The sequence below is a fragment of the Petromyzon marinus genome, chromosome 67, assembly GCF_048934315.1.
Source record: "Petromyzon marinus isolate PM22_M1 ecotype Great Lakes invasive population chromosome 67, UKy_Petmar_22M1.pri1.0, whole genome shotgun sequence".
In the NCBI taxonomy this organism is placed as follows: Eukaryota; Metazoa; Chordata; class Hyperoartia; order Petromyzontiformes; family Petromyzontidae; genus Petromyzon; species Petromyzon marinus.
The window spans coordinates 5,066,108-5,083,030 of NC_133733.1; the positions used below are offsets into that span (position 1 = coordinate 5,066,108).

Consider the following 16,923-nt stretch of genomic DNA (forward strand, 5'->3'; position numbering starts at 1 on the left):
GGGTCACATAGATAAACAGATACTCACAGAGACCCATAGAGTTACATAGAGACACAGAGACCCACAGAGACCAAAATGGATACATAGAGACACAGAGACATACAGAGACCCATAGATACACATTTGGATACACAGAAACACACAGATCCACAGAGACTCAGAGAGATACAAAGAGACACAGAGACCCACGGAGACCCATAGAGGTACATAGAGAAACAGAGACCCACAGTGACCCATAGAGTTACATAGAGACACAGAGACCCATAGGGTTACATAGAGACACAGAGACCCATAGGGTTACATAGAGACACAGAGACCCATAGGGTTACATAGAGACACAGACATCCATAGGGTTACAAAGAGACACAGAGTACCACAGAGACCCATAGGGTCACATAGATACACAGAGACCCACAGAGACCCATAGAGTTACATAGAGACACAGATATCCACAGAGACCCATAGAGTTACATAGAGACATAGAGACCTACAGAGACCCATAGAGTTACATAGAGACACAGAGACCTACAGAAAACCATGAAGACCAATAGGGATCCATGCAGATCTATAAACCCACAGCAACCCATATGGATACATAGAGACACAAAGACCCACCAAAGAGATCCATAGGGTGACATAGAGACACAGATACCCACAGAGACCCATAGGGTGACATAGAGTCACACAGTGCCATAGAGATCCAGAGAAATACATAGAGACACAGAGACCCACAGAGACCTATAGGGTCACATAGAGACACAGAGACCCACAGAGACCCATTGGAATAAATAGAGACACAGAGACCCACAGAGACTCATAGAGACCCATAGAGATCCATAGCGTCACAGAGAGACACAGAGACTCACATAGATCCATAGGGTCACATAGAGCCACAGAGACCCACAGTGACCCATAGGGCTGCATAGATACACAGAGTACCACAGAGACCCATAGGGTTACATAGAGACACAGAGACACACAGAGACCCATAGGGCTGCATAGAGACACAGAGACACACAGATACCCATAGGGTCCCATAGATACACAGAGTACCACAGAGACCCATAGGGTTACATAGAGACAAACAGTACAACAGAGACCCATAGGGTCACATAGATAAACAGAGACCCACAGAGACCCATAGGGTTACATAGAGACACAGAGTACCACAGAGACCCATAGGGTCACATAGATAAACAGATACCCACAGAGACCCATAGAGTTACATAGAGACACAGATACCCACAGATACCCAAATGGATACATAGAAACACAGAGACGTACAGAGACCCATAGAGACAAATTTGGATACACAGAGACACACAGAAATCCACAGAGACACAGAGAGATACATAGAGACACAGAAACCCACAGAGACCCATAGGGTTACATAGAGATACAGACACACAGAGACGCAGAGAAATACATAGAGACACAGAGACCCATAGAGACCCATAGAGTTACATAGAGACACATATACCCACAGATACCCAAAGAAACCCATGAAGACCAATAGGGATCCATACAGACCTATAAACCCACAGAGACCCATATGGATACATTGAGACACAGAGACCCACAGGGTTGCATATATACACAGACACCTACGGAGACCCATACGGTTACATAAAGACACAGAGACCCACAGAGACCGATAGGGCTACATAGAGACATAGAGACCCAAAGACACACATAGCGACCCATATGGATAACAGAGACATGGGAACCCAAAAAGACCCATAAGCATAAACAGAGACACACAGAGTCCCAAACAGAACCATAGGGTCACAGAGAGACACAGACCCACAGAGACCCATAGGGTCACAAAGAGACACAGCGACCCACAGAGACCAATAGGATTACATGGAGACACAGAGACCCAAAGAGACCCATAGGGTCACAGAGAGACACCAGAGACCCATAGAGTTACGTAGATACACAGAGACCCACCGAGACCCATAGGGTCACATAGAGACTCAGAGACCCACAGAGACCCATAGAATGACATAGAGACACAAAGACCCACAGAGTTCCATAGAGTTACATAGAGACCAGGACACCCACAGAGACCCATACGTTTCCTAGAGACCAGGACACCCACAGAAACCCGTAGGGTTTCATAGAGACCAGGAGACACACAGAGACCCATAGGGTTACATAGAGACGCAGAGTACCACAGAGACCCATAGGGTCACGTAGATAAATAGATACCCACAGAGACCCATAGAGTTACATAGAGACACAGACACACAGAGACGCAGAGAAATACATAGAGACACAGAGACCTAGAGACACATAGAGTTACATAGAGACACAGATACCCACAGAGACACAGAGAAATACATAGAGACACAGAGACCTAGAGACACATAGAGTTACATAGAGACACAGATACCCACAGAGACACAGAGAAATACATAGAGACACAGAGACCCATAGAGACCCATAGGGTTTAATAGATACACAGAGACCCACAGATACCCAAAGAGACCCATGAAGGCCAATAGGGATCCATGCAGACCTATAATCCCACAGAGACCCATATGGATACATAGACCCACAGAGACCCATAGGGTTGCATAGGTACACAGAGACCCACAGAGTTACATAGAGACACAGACCCACAGAGACCCATAGGGCTACGTAGAGACACAGATACCCACAGTGTTACATAAATACACAGAGACCTATAGAGACCCTTAGAGACCCATATGGATACACAGAGACATGGGAACCCAAAGAGACCCATAGGGATAAACAGAAACACACAGAGACCCATAGAGACCCATAGGGTCACAGAGACCCACATATACCCACAGAGACCAATGAATACCAATAGGGATCCATGCAGACCTATAAACCCACAGAGGACCCATATGGCAACATAGAGACACAGAGACCCATAGGGTCACAGAGAGACACAGAGACCCACAGAGACCCATAGGGTTACATCGAGACACAGAGACCCACAGAGACCCATCGGGATACATCGAGACACGGAGACACACAGAGACCCATAGGGTTACACAGATACCCATTGAGACCCATTTGGATACATGCAGACACAGACACCAAAAGAGACCCAAAGGGATACGTAGAGAAACAGAGACCTACACAGACCCACAGAGACCCAAATGGATATACAAGGACACAGATTACAACAGAAACCCATAGGGTAACATAGAAACACAGAGACCTACAGAGACCCATATAGTTACATAGAGACACAGAGACCCATAGAGACCCATAGAGTTGCATATAGTGAGAGAGACCCACAGATACCCAGAGAGACCCATAGGGTTACACAGAGACACAGAGACCCACAGAAACCCATAGGGCTACGTAGAGACAAAGAGACCCACAGTGTTACATAAATACACAGAGACCTATAGAGACCCATAGAGACCCATATGGATACACAGAGACATGGGAACCCAAAGAGACCCATAGGGATAAACAGAAACACACAGAGATCCATAGAGACCCATAGGGTCACAGAGAGACACAGATACCCACAGAGACGCATGAAGACCAATAGGGAACCATGCAGACCTATAAACCCACAGAGACCTATATGAATACATAGAGACACAGGGACCCATAGGGTCACAGAGAGACACGGAGACCCACAGAGACCCATAGGGTTACGTGGAGACACAGAGACCCACAGAGACCCATAGGGTCACATAGAGCCATGGGAACCCAAAGAGACACATAGGGGTAAATAGAGACAGAGACCTAGAGAGACCCATAGAGACAAATTTGGAAACACAGAGACACACAGAGACGAATGTGGTTACATAGACACACAGAGATACACAAACAACCGTAGAGACAGATATCTACGTACAGAGACACAGAAACCCAAAGAGACCCATAGAAATACATGGAGACACAGAGACCCACAGAGACCAATAGGGATACACAGATACCCATTGGAGACCCATTTGGATACATACAGACACAGACACCCAAAGAGACCCATAGGGATACGTAGAGAAACAGAGACCCACATAGACCCACAGAGACCCAAAGTAATACATAGAGACACAGAGACCTACAGAGACCCATATAGTTACATAGAGACACAGAGACCCATAGAGACCCATAGAGTTGCAAAGAGTTAGAGAGACCCACAGATACCCATAGAGACCCATAGGGTTACATAGAGACACAGATACCCACATAGACCAACAGAGACCCAAACGGATACATAGAGACATAGATACCCAAAGAGACCCATAGGGTTACATAGAGACACAGAGACCTACAGAGACCCATAGAGTTACATAGAGACAAAGAGACCTACAGAGACCCTTAGAGTTATATAGAGACACAGAGACCTACAGAGACGCATAGATTTACATGGAGACACATAGACCCACAGAGACCCAGATTTACATAGAGACACAGAGACCCAATGAGACCTAGAGACTTACATAGAGACACAGAGACCTACAGAGACCCAAAGATAAACATTCAGATACACAAAGACACACAGAGACCCTCAGAAACCCACAGAGACCCATTGGGGTACATAGACCCACAGAGACCCAAAGAGACCCATAAGGGAACATAAAGACACAGAGACCAACATAAACCCACAGAGACCCATAGAGTTACATAGAGACACAGAGACCCACAGAAACCCATGAAGTTACAAAGACCCACATAGACCCACAGAAACCCATAGATAACGAACAGGATACAGAGAGAGACAGAGATTCATAGCGACCCATAGAGTTGCATAGAGATAGAGAGACCCACAGAGACCCACAGAAACCCATGAAGTTACATAGAGACACAGAGACCCACAGAGACCCATAGAGACAGAGTCCATTGAGACCCATAGAGTTGCATAAAGATAGAGAGACCCACAGAGACCCAGAGAGACCCAAAGGGTTACGTAGAGATACAGAGATCCACAGAGACGCATAGAGTTACATAGAGACACAGAGACCGACAGAGACACATAGAGTTACATAGAGACACAGAGACCCACAGAGGCCCACAGAGTTACATAGAGACACAGAGACCTACAGAGACCCATAGAGTTACATAGAGGCACAGAGACTCAATGAGACTGAGAGACTTACATAGAGACACAGAGAACTACAGAGACCCAAAGAGACCCATAGGGGTACATAAACCCACAGAGACCCAAAGACACCCATAAGGGTACATAGAGACATAGAGACCAACATAAACCCACAGAGACCCATCGGGGTACATAGAAACACAGAGACCCACAGAAACCGATAGAGTTACATAGAGACACAGAGACCCACAGAGACCCATAGAGATAAATGGAGACAAAGAGACACACAGAGACATATGGAGACTAATAGGGATCCATACAGACCTAGAAACCTACACAGAGACACACAGACACCCATTGAGACCCATTTGGATACATACAGACACAGAGACCCACAGAAACCCACAGGGTTACATAAATACACAGAGACCCATAGAGACCCATATGGATACACATAGAACCAGCAACTAATAGAAACCCATAGGGATACAAGTAGACGCAGAGATCCATAGAGACCCATAGAGGTACTTGGAGACACAGGAACCAAAATAGACTCAATAGGTACACATTTGGAGCCCAACAGGGACCATTTGGGATCCATACAGACACAGATACCCACAGAGACCCATAGAGTTACATAGAGACACAGACACCCTCAGATACCCAAAGAAACCCATGAAGACCAATAGGGATCCATGCTCACCTATAACCCCACAGAGACCTATATGGATACATTGAGACACAGAGACCCACAGGGTCACAGAGAGACACAGATACCCACAGATACCCATAGGGTCACATAGAAACACAGAGACCCACAGAGACCCATAGGGCTACATAGACACACAAACCCACAGATACCCATAGGGTCACATAGAAACACAGAGACCCACAGAGACCCATAGGGCTACATAGACACACAAACCCACAGATACCCATAGGGTCACATAGAAACACAGAGACCTACAGAGACTAATGGGGATACATAGAGAAACAGAGACCCACAGAGACCCATTGAGATACATAGAGACACATAGACCCACATAGACCCATAGAGTTACATAGAGAACAGTATACCCATGGACACCTATAGGGTTTCATAGAGACCGAGAGACACATGAAGATACAAAGAGACATGGGAAACCACAGAGACTCAAATAGTTACATAGAGACACATAGGGATAGATAGAGATACATAGAGACACAGATATCCATATGAGTCCCATATGGATACACAGAGACACAGAATCCCATAGAGACCCATAGGTTTACGCAGAGACACAGACACCCACAGAGACCCATAGGGAAACACAGATTCACAAATACAAATAGAGACCTTTCTAGATCCAAATATCCACAGAGACCCACAGAGACCCATTGGGATACATAGAGACACAGAGATCCACAGAGACCCATAGAGATACACAGAGACACAGAGATCCATAGAGACCCATAGAGATACACAGAGAGACAGAGATCCACAGAGACCCACAGGGATACATAGAGACACAGAGATCCATAGAGACCCATAGAGATACATGGAGACACAGAGACCCATCGAGATACATAGAGACACTGAGATCCATAGAGACCCATAGAGATACATGGAGACACAGAGCCCCACAGAGACCCATAGGGTCACATAGAAACAGCGAGATCCTCATAGACCCATGTTGATACACAGCGACACAGAGACCCATGGTGATTGACAGAGACACAGAGATCCATAGAGACCCACAGGCATACATAGAGACACAGAGATCCAGAGAGACCCATTGAGATACATAGAGACACATAGACCCACAAAGACCCACAGGGATACATAAAGACACAGAGATCCATAGAGACCCATAGAGATACATGGAGACACAGAGACCCATCGAGATACATAGCGACACAGAGATCCATAGAAACCCATAGAGATACATGGAGACTCAGAGACCCATAGAGATACATAGAGACACATAGACCCACAGAGACCCACAGGGATACATAGAGACACAGAGATCCATAGAGACCCATAGAGATACATGGAGACACAGAGACCCATAGAGAGACATAGAGACACATAGACCCACAGAGACCCACAGATATACATAGAGACACAGAGATCCATAGAGACCCATAGAGATACATGGAGACACAGAGACCCATCGAGATACATAGCGACACAGAGATCCATAGAAACCCATACAGATACATGGAGACACAGAGACCCATATAGATACATAGAGACACATAGACCCACAGAGACCCACAGGGATACATAGAGACAGAGAGATCCATAGAGACCCATAGAGATACATGGAGACACAGAGACACATCGAGATACATAAAGACACTGAGATCCATAGAGTCCCATAGAGATACATGGACCCACAGAGACCCATAGGGTCACATAGAAACAGCGAGATCCTCATAGACCCATGTTGATACACAGCGACACAGAGACCCATTGTGATTGACAGAGACAGAGCCCCACAGAGACCCATAGGCATACACAGAAACACAGAGATCCAAAGAGACCCATAGAGACCCATAGATACACATAGACCCACAGAGACCCACAGGGATACATAGAGACACAGAGATCCATAGAGACCCATAGAAATACATAGAGACACATAGACCTACAGAGACCCATCGAGGTACATGGAGACACAGAGACCCATCGAGCTATATAGAGACACTGAGATCCATGGTGATTTACAGAGACACATAGCCCCACAGAGACCAATAGGCATCACAGAAACACAGAGATCCATAGAGACCCATAGAGATACATAGAGACACATAGACCCACAGAGACCCACAGGGATACATAGAGACAGAGAGATCCATAGAGACCCATAGAGATATATGGAGACACAAAGACCCATCGAGATACATAGAGACACTGAGAACCACAGAGACCCATAGAGATACATGGAGACACGGAGCCCCACAGAGACCCATAGGCATACACAGAAACACAGAGACCCATGGAGACCCATAGGGTCCCGGTGTTGAAAGTTGCTTTGCGAGAATGTCATCATCGCTTGCAGCCGGGAACGAATCCAGGTGACCAAACTGCCACCTGGAGCCGGTCAGGAGCCAACCCTATTGAGGACCACCATTTCCAAATGGCTCACACAGCGTGAGCCTAACGAAACTGAGAGTGGGTTTCGTGCAGACGCAACTCTCTCCACCAAATCTCAAGAGAGGCTGGGATAAGGGGGTTAGGGGGTTGGAGAGGCTGGGGAGGGCTTCTACTCAACCGACCCAAACCACCTGCCAGGAGACACAAACCACGGATCGCCTCTCGAGGTGCCGTTCACGGGTTGGCGCACCCCAAGATTTGGCAATGCCAGCACACCAGAAGCGTTGTCCTGCGCCGAGCAATTGGCAAAAACGCCAAGTACCGGCCGGCCAGGAGACGCGCCGGCCGAAGCAGAAGACGACAGCTGGGGGGTTTTGCCTCCTTCCTGATGCCGAGGGCGCAATGGGTGAGGTCGAGGGATTGTGGCTCGTGCAGCTGCAATTTGCTGCACAGGGGGGGCGACACGGTCCAGACCTCCACAGGAGACCCTGGCAGTCCGCGGATGCGTTCTGGCGGGTTGAGAGCAAGCGACAGGCCCACTACCCGCCGCCTGCAACGTTTCAGCGTCGGAGATTGAGGGGGCTTACCGCAGCCTTCGCCCGGAGGATCGGAGAGGCGCGCATCGCGGCGAGGACGGGTGGCTGCCTCGGTGCCGCTGAGGAGATGGAGCCTGCCTCAGCGGCCCGCGATCGCAAGCGGCTTTTTTTCGTAAAGAACGGACGAAAAGGCGACTTGCAGCACCACACCCGTCATCATCCTTAGAGGGACAACAACGACGATCCGATCTCTGACGCCGGGGGAACGGGCTTGCAGATTTTGCTGAGCACTTCCGTGAGGTCAAACGTTGGAGGGAGTTTTGATTTTTGAAGCTTTCGTGACCGCAGTAATTCATATTCTTGGCTCTTTCGGTAAAGTCGCCGCCGTTAGAAGGGAAACAATAAAATAACAAAATATATATAAAACAATTAAAACAATTCTCACGACGTTTCGACCATAACACAAACGGTCGTCATCAGGTGTGTCAGTTTGCATTAATTTATTTCGTTTTAAACGGTGTATTTATTTATTTAAAAATCGTCTGTGCCACGTGCAGCGATTTGGCAGTTTATTTAGAAGGACGAGTCCATCTATGTCTCCCCCCTCCTCTTTTCAGAACATAGATGGACTAGTCCTTCTAAATAAACTGCCATATCGCTGCGCGTGTCGCTGACTTTTTTTAAAATATAAATAAATACACCGTTTTAAAATAAATTAATTAATGCAAACTGACACACCTGATGACGACCGTTTGTGTTATGGTCGAAACGTCGTGAGAATGTTTTTTTATCGTTTTGCTTTATATATATTTTATTATTTTATTGTTTCCCTTCAACGTGACTTTACCGAAAGAGCTGAGAATACATTGGAGGGAGTTGTCAGCCCTTGTGAGTTGCCGGCTGAAGTGGCATCCGTTGAGGAAGCGGGAAGGATGATCTAGAGCTCGCAACAAGGTACAGCGACGGGGAGACGACGGCCCCTGAGTGCAGACTGCATTATGTGACATCATAACAACAGCCTGGACCACTGGACGGGTTCCGCAGGATTGGAAGGATGCCCTGGTGGACCGCACAGACTGTAACAACTACAGGGGCTTTTTGATTTAAAGCCTTTGGTGACTGCAGGGTTTTTCATATTCTTGGTTCTTTCGGTAAAGTCACCACCACGTTAGAAGGGAAAACAATACAATAATAATTGAAAAAACAAAACGCAGCAAAAAAATGTTCACGCCTGATGACGATTGTTTGGTGTTGCAGTCGAAACGTCGTGAGAATTTTATTGTTTTATATTTTTTATTTATTTTATTTTATTGTTTCCCTTCTAACGTGGTGACTTTACTACCGAAAGAACCAAGAATATAACTACAGGGACGTCTCCCTCCTCAGTGTGCCAGGAAAGGTCCTGGCAAGGATTATTCAACATCGCCTTTGCCAGGCACGCTGAGGAGAGGCTTGTGGAGCCCCCGTGTGGTTTCAGACTGGAGCGGTCCTGCACAGATGAACATATTTTCTGTCTTTATGCTACAGCAACGGTGTATAGAATTTCAACAGGGCCGACAAATCTGCTTTATTGACCCGGTCAAGGCCTATGATAACATCAGGTAGGCCGAGGCTCTGGGTTGTTCTTCGTGCTTTTGGAGTCCCTGAACCTCTGCTCACGATCATTAAGGACCTTCATGATGGTGAGCGGGCCCGGGTAAAACTACGTGGCCGGGAGTCGGAGCCATTGCCTGTTCACCTTGGGGTGCGACAGGGATGTCTTCCGGCTCCTCGATAATTTAACATATTGTCGACCACATAGTTCGAGAAACTTTCCATGGCTGTACCGGAGGAATTTCCATCTGGCGTAGATACAATTGGAGGCTGGTCGATGCCCGGGTGCAGTTAAAGGATGGCTCCCTAATATTCAACCATGTTATGGATACTAATGATGTGGTAATTGCTGCTCGCTCTGAGAAGGAGTTCGACACTCTGCCGCTGAACCTGGAGCGTGCCACTAAGATAGAGGGCCTTTCCATCAGCCCCACCAAAACTAAGCACCTGCATGGGTATTTTGTGTCATCAAATACTCAACCCCCTCACCTTTCCTGTAAGTTATGGGGCAGTTGTGGAGAGGGTGGAGAAGTGTTCGTACCTGGGCAGTGTGGTGTTTGACCAGCTCCGGTTTGAAAGCAGAGGTCTCACTCCGAATCAGTCGAGCGGCAATGTCTTTTCATCGGCTGCCTAATGCTGCTGTGTGGAAGCTACCTGGCATGTCGCTCCACACGAAGCTTCGGGTCTTCTCGGCCACGGTCATGTGCTTCCTTATTGATGTTTGCGAAACGTGGACGTAATGTAATATCTGCGTCGGTTTGAAACATTCAGTCTGGCCGGCTCTACGGTCCATCCTGTGTTTAACCAGGCTGGATTGTGTGAGGAGCTCACAGATCCTTGAAAGATCTGGGCAAGGTCCCATCGGTGAGCTCCTCCGGCAGGCAAGGCTGCGATGGCTGGGTCATGTAGCCCGCATGCCCAGCCGCCGCATGCCGAAACAGCTTTTGTTCGGCAGGATTGAGGGGGCTAAACGGGCGTGGCACGGGCTAGAGAAGAGATTGAGTGATGTGGTACAGGAGGACGTGGAGCTGAGTGGACTTGCCGATGACCGGTACCAGCGGTGTCAAGATCGGCCTCTGTGGAGGAGGCTCGTGAAGGACGCTACTGGGCAGTTGGAGGTAGTCGCCCTCCAACAACAACGGAGGGCGGAGGAGCGACGCTCACAACAACGAGCGGAGTGACGGGTGGCTAAAGCGCAGCAAGTTGGCACAGTAGGGGGCACAGGTGGTGCATCAGCCAGTCATCTCAGTCAGTCAACCCATGGCACCTGGATCTGTCTCCCGAGACCTCCTGCAAGCAGGCCTTCGACACTTCACGTGGCCTCAAGGTGCACCTAGCCTGGCACAAGCGCCGTGGTGATGCCACCACAACTTAGTAGCGAATGGCGGTTGTTGTTGTTGAGTAATTGAGTGGGTCAGAGTGTGAGTGGGTTGGCGAATGAGTGAGTGGGTTAGTGAGTGAGTGAGTGGGCTGGTGAGTGAGTGAGAGATTGGGTCGGTGAGTGAGTGGGTTTGTGAGTAAGTGAAGGAGTGGGTTGGTGAGTGAGGGGGTTGGCGAGTGAATGGGTGGGTTAGTGAGTGAGTGGGTTGGTGAGTGAGTGAGTGGGTTGGTGAGTTAGTGAGAGGGTTGGTGAGTGAGTGGGTTAGTGAGTGAGTGGGTTAGTGAGTGAGTGGGTTGGAGAGTGAGCGAGTGAGTGGGTTGGTGAGTGAGTGAGTGGGTGGCTTGGCGAGTGAGTGGGTTAGTGAGTGAGTGAGTGGGTTAGTGAGTGGGTGGGTTAGTTAGTGAGTGAGTGAATGGGTTGGTGAGTGAGTGGCTTGGTGAGTGAGTGAGTGGGTTAGTGAGTGAGTGAGTGGATTAGTGAGTGAGTGGGTTAGTGAGTGAGTGAATTGGTTGGTGAGTGAGTGGCTTGGTGAGTGAGTGAGTGGGTTAGTGAGTGAGTGGGTTGGAGAATGAGCGAGTGAGTGAGTTGCTGAGTGAGCGAGTGAGTGGGTTGGTGAGTGAGTGGGTTGGCAAGTTAGTGAGTAAGTGGGTGAGTGAGTGAGTGAGTAGGTTAGTGAGTGAGTGGGTGGGTTAGTGAGTGAGTGAATTGGTGAGTGAGTGGGTGAGTGAGTGAGTGAGTGGGTTAGTGAGTGAATGGGTGGGTTAGTGAGTGAGTGACTTGGTGAGTGAGTGGGTTAATGAGTGAGTGAGTGGGTTAGTGAATGAATGGGTTGGTTAGTGAGTGAGTGGGTTGGTGAGTGAGTGGGTTAGTGAGTGAGTTGGTGAGTGTGTTAGTGAGTGAGTGAGTTGGTGGGTGAGTGAGTGGGTTAGTGAGTGAGTAAGTTGGTGAGTGAGTGGGCGAGTGAGTGAGTGGGTTAGTTAGTGAGTGAGTGGGTTAGTGAATGAATGAGTGGGTTAGTGAGTGAGTTGGTGAGTGAGTGAGTTAGTGAGTGAGTGAGTTGGTGGGTGAGTGGGTTAGTGAGTGAGTGAGTTGGTGAGTGAGTGAGTGAGTGGGCGAGTGAGTGAATGGGTTAGTGAGTGAGTGGGTTAGTGAATGAATGAGTGGGTTAGTAAGTGAGTGAGTGGGTTGTTGAGTGAGTGGGTTAGTGAGTGAGTTGGTGAGTGAGTGAGTTAGTGAGTGAGTGAGTTGGTGTGTGAGTGAGTGGGTTAGTGAGTGAGTGAGTTGGTGAGTGAATGAGTGGGCGAGTGAGTGAGTGGGTTAGTGAGTGAGTGAGTGGGTTAGTGAATGAATGAGTGGGTTAGTAAGTGAGTGAGTGGGTTGTTGAGTGAGTGGGTTAGTGAGTGAGTTGGTGAGTGAGTGAGTTAGTGAGTGAGTGAGTTGGTGGGTGAGTGAGTGGGTTAGTGAGTGAGTGAGTTGGTGAGTGATTGAGTGGGCGAGTGAGTGAGTGGGTTAGTGAGTGAGTGGGTTAGTGAATGAATGAGTGGGTTAGTGAGTGAGTGAGTGGGTTGTTGAGTGAGTGGGTTAGTGAGTGAGTTGGTGAGTGAGTGAGTTAGTGAGTGAGTTGGTGGGTGAGTGAGTGGGTTAGTGAGTGAGTTGGTGAGTGAGTGAGTGAGTGGGCAAGTGAGTGGGTTAGTGAGTGAGTGGGTTAGTGAATGAATGAGTGGGTTATTGAGTGAGTGAGTGGGTTGTTGAGTGAGTGGGTTAGTGAGTGAGTTGGTGAGTGAGTTAGTGAGTGAGTGAGTTGGTGGGTGAGTGAGTGGGTTAGTGAGTAAGTTGGTGAGTGAGTGAGTGGGCAAGTGAGTGAGTTGGTGAGTGAGTGAGTGAGTGGGCGAGTGAGTGAGTGGGTTAGTGAGTGAGTGGGTTAGTGAATGAATGAGTGGGTTAATAAGTGAGTGAGTGGGTTGGTGAGTGAGTGGGTTAGTGAGTGAGTTAGTGAGTGAGTGAGTTGGTGGGTGAGTGAGTGAGTGGGCGAGTGGGTTAGTGAGTGCGCTTTTGCGACCAGCAGTGTGGTAGTGGTGGTGGCAATGAATTAACACCATGCTCACGTGTGCGCGTGAGGACATGGGACCGTCCGGGCCTGCTAGGCCGAGATGTGTTTCACCGCACAGAGGGTTAGTTCGACATTGGACTGCAACATCTTTGACAGCTCCCACAGCTCTCAGATGAGCGTGACACCAATTCCACTGAACACGAAACTCAAACGGACTCTCAGTCCCTAAAGGAATACAACGTTAACACACACACACACACACGCGCACGTGCTGGAGATCCATGTGCATTTGTATGCATAGGGCCCTTAAATGCCTCAGCATCACAGAGTAACCTTGCATCTTATCTCGAACATACACTTGGTGTGCGGTCTAGCCTAGGGGCACCCCCAGTGGTAGCTGTCTCTGTGCATCAGTCTGTCAGTAGTAGGGGTGGTGATGATTGTTGCTGTGTAGGTCTAGCATAGGGGCACCCCGAGTGACAGCTGTCCCTGTACATCAGTCTGTCAGTAGTAGGGGTGGTGATGGTTGACTGCTGTGTGGTCTAGCCTAGGGGTACCCCCAGTGACAGCTGTCCCTGTGCATCAGTCCGTCAGTAGTAGGGGTGGTGATTATTGCTGCTGCTGTGTGGTCTAGCCTAGGGGTACCCCCAGCGGCAGCTGTCCCTGTACATCAGTCTGTCAGTAGTAGGTGTGGTGATGGTTGACTGCTGTGTGGTCTAGCCTAGGGGCACCCCCAGTGACAGCTGTCTCTGTACATCAGTCTGTCAGTAGTAGGGGTGGTGATGATTGTTGCTGCTGTGTGGTCTAGACTAGGGGCACTCCCAGTGGCAGCTGTCCCTGTGCATCGGTCTGTCAGTAGTAGGGGTGGTGATGATTGTTGCTGTGTGGTCTAGCCTAGGGGCACCCCCAGTGGCAGCTGTCCCTGTGCATCAGTCTGTCAGTAGTAGGGGTGGTGATGATTGCTGCTGTTGTGTGGGTCTAGCCTAGGGGTACCCCCAGCGGCAGCTGTCCCTGTACGGGAAGCAGCCACGGGCATCCACGTAAGAGCACATGCGTCGCGTTATCCGACCATCGTCGGATATCCGACGTCAAGAATTGAAACAATACACACGCACACACACAGGGGCATGGTGAGATCTGTGTTCCTCATTGTTTCACCCGTCGTGAGGCACAAGATAGTCGAGATATGAGACACCTAGGGTGGTACGTGTGGGTGGAGGTGGGGGGGTGTGTGCGTGTGGATTTTCAAAAAGAGAATTTGTTGTTGTTGGGGGGAGTGGGGGGGGGTGGTTTTTGTTTGAAGAAGAAAAACTTTTTCAGAGAAGCAAAAAAAAAATCAAAAGTCCAAAAAATCCGAAGACCGAAAAAATGTTTTTTTTGGGGGGTTTTTTTCCCCCTAACACGCACGGAACGGAACGAGAGGCGAAGAATTTCGTTCAGCGAAGTGAATTCCCACGTTCAGAACGTTTGGGATTCGTCGCAAACGAGAGAGGCGGAGGAAGAGGTGGCGGTGGTGGTGGTGGTGGCGGTGGGGTGTGAGGGAAAGGGGGAATTCGTTTGCGAAAAAATATCGATTCGTTGTTTTGGTTTTGTTTGGAGGGGGGTCTTAAAAAAAGAATCCTTGCCACTTGGGCGCTTACTTGTTGTTTGGGGTGAAGAAAGTGGCTCGAGAGGGGAGGGGAGGGTGGGGGGAGGGTGGGGGGAAGGTGGGGGGAAGGTGGGGGGAGGGTGGGGGGTGGGTGGGGGGGTGGTGCTGCTGCTGCTGGTGGTGGTGGTCGGAAGGAAAAAAAAATATTTAAAAAATAAATATAAAACGGCGTGAACAGCTGAGTTTAAAAAGGTGGGGATGGGGGTTGGGGGTGGGGTGGGTGGGGAGGGGCTTAGGGGTGGGGTGGGGTTGAGGTTGGGGGTTGGGGGTGGGGTGAGTGGGGAGGGGGGTGGGGTGGGTGGGGAGGGGCTTAGGGGTGGGGTGGGTGGGGAGGGGGTTGGGGGTGGGGTGGGTGGGGAGGGGCTTAGGGGTGGGGTGGGGTTGAGGTTGGGGGTTGGGGGTGGGGTGAGTGGGGAGGGGGGTGGGGTGGGTGGGGAGGGGCTTAGGGGTGGGGTGGGTGGGGAGGGGGTTGGGGGTGGGGTGGGTGGGGCTTGGGTTGGGGGTGGGGTTGGTAGGAGAGAGGGCTGGGGGTGGGAGTGTGGAGAGGGCTTAGGGGTGTGGGTGGTATTGTGGGTTTATTATTGCTACAAAAAAAGGGGGGCGGGGGTTTGAGATCAGCGCCCGTTCCACCCCCACCCCCCCCCCCTTTTAATTTGACTGGGGGGGGGGGGGGTGGGGGCAGGGAGATGGAGGGGAGGGGGGGGAGGGACGCAGGTGGGGGGGGGCGGGGGGGTGTTAGAGAGCGCACAAAAAAGTCAAAATCGTCGTGTACCTCGTTCTTCATCTCCCTCATTAGTGGAGAAGTCATCTGTGAATTTCTTAGCATTTGTTCCTGTCAGGGGGAAGCACAAAAACAGACAAAAAAAAAAGACAGGATCAAGAGGGTTTGCCTTGCGGTGCTTGGGGTTTTATATTTTTTTTTTTGGGGGGGGGGGGGGGCAGGGTGGTGTGGGGGGCAGGGTGTGGTTGTCAAATCGTCGCGTCTTTTCCGTGGGGGTGGTGGTGGTGGTGATTGTTTGGGGGGGGGCGTGGTGGTGGTGGGGGGTTGTTTATTTTTGTTAAATAATTTTATTTTTTTGCTTAGGGTGCCATATTACGTTGTGTGTTGCTGGACAGCTGGCAACAAATTTTAAGGGGGTTACAATCACCGCCCCCCCTCCCTCCCTCCCTCCCTCCCTTCCTCCCTCCCTCCCCCCCCCCCAAAATAAAAAAAATCCACCACACCCTAGCAGCCCCCTCTCTCGTACACCAACACCACCACCACCAACAACACCACTCCGCTTAAAAAAAAAATGCGTTGGTTATCGAATCTTTTCCGGAGTGAGTGGGTGGTGGGAGTGGTAGGAGTGGTGGTGGTGGTGGTGGGGGCGGTGTTTACGGTAAATTTTATTTAGTTTTTAGGGAAGTGAAAAGTAGTGGGGGGGCGGGGGGGAAACGTTACTCTTTGATTCCATTCGGTAAAGTCACGTAGGTAAAAAATAAATAAATAAATCGAACAAAAATCACGACGTTTCGGCCACAGCACAAGTGGCCTTGATCAGGTCCCTTCACCCGATGAAGGCCAAAGAGTGTGGATCCTTGCAGTCACGAAAGCTTCA

General features: G+C 49.5%; 1 protein-coding gene across 7 annotated transcripts in view; it reads right to left on the reverse strand.

Annotated features, from left to right (window-relative positions):
• The window catches only part of LOC116956793 (neuroligin-3-like), a 188,587-nt gene that overhangs the window by 128,844 nt on the left and 42,820 nt on the right, over positions 1–16,923 (reverse strand). For 4 of the 7 annotated variants that reach the window (XM_076054712.1, XM_076054710.1, XM_076054709.1 and 1 more), the window contains one exon: positions 16,098–16,157. The exons of the other annotated variants lie outside the window; for them this stretch is intronic. In XM_076054712.1, coding sequence (XP_075910827.1) covers positions 16,098–16,157 — 60 coding nt within the window. The remainder of the gene's footprint in view (positions 1–16,097; positions 16,158–16,923) is intronic. 7 annotated transcript variants of the gene reach the window in all.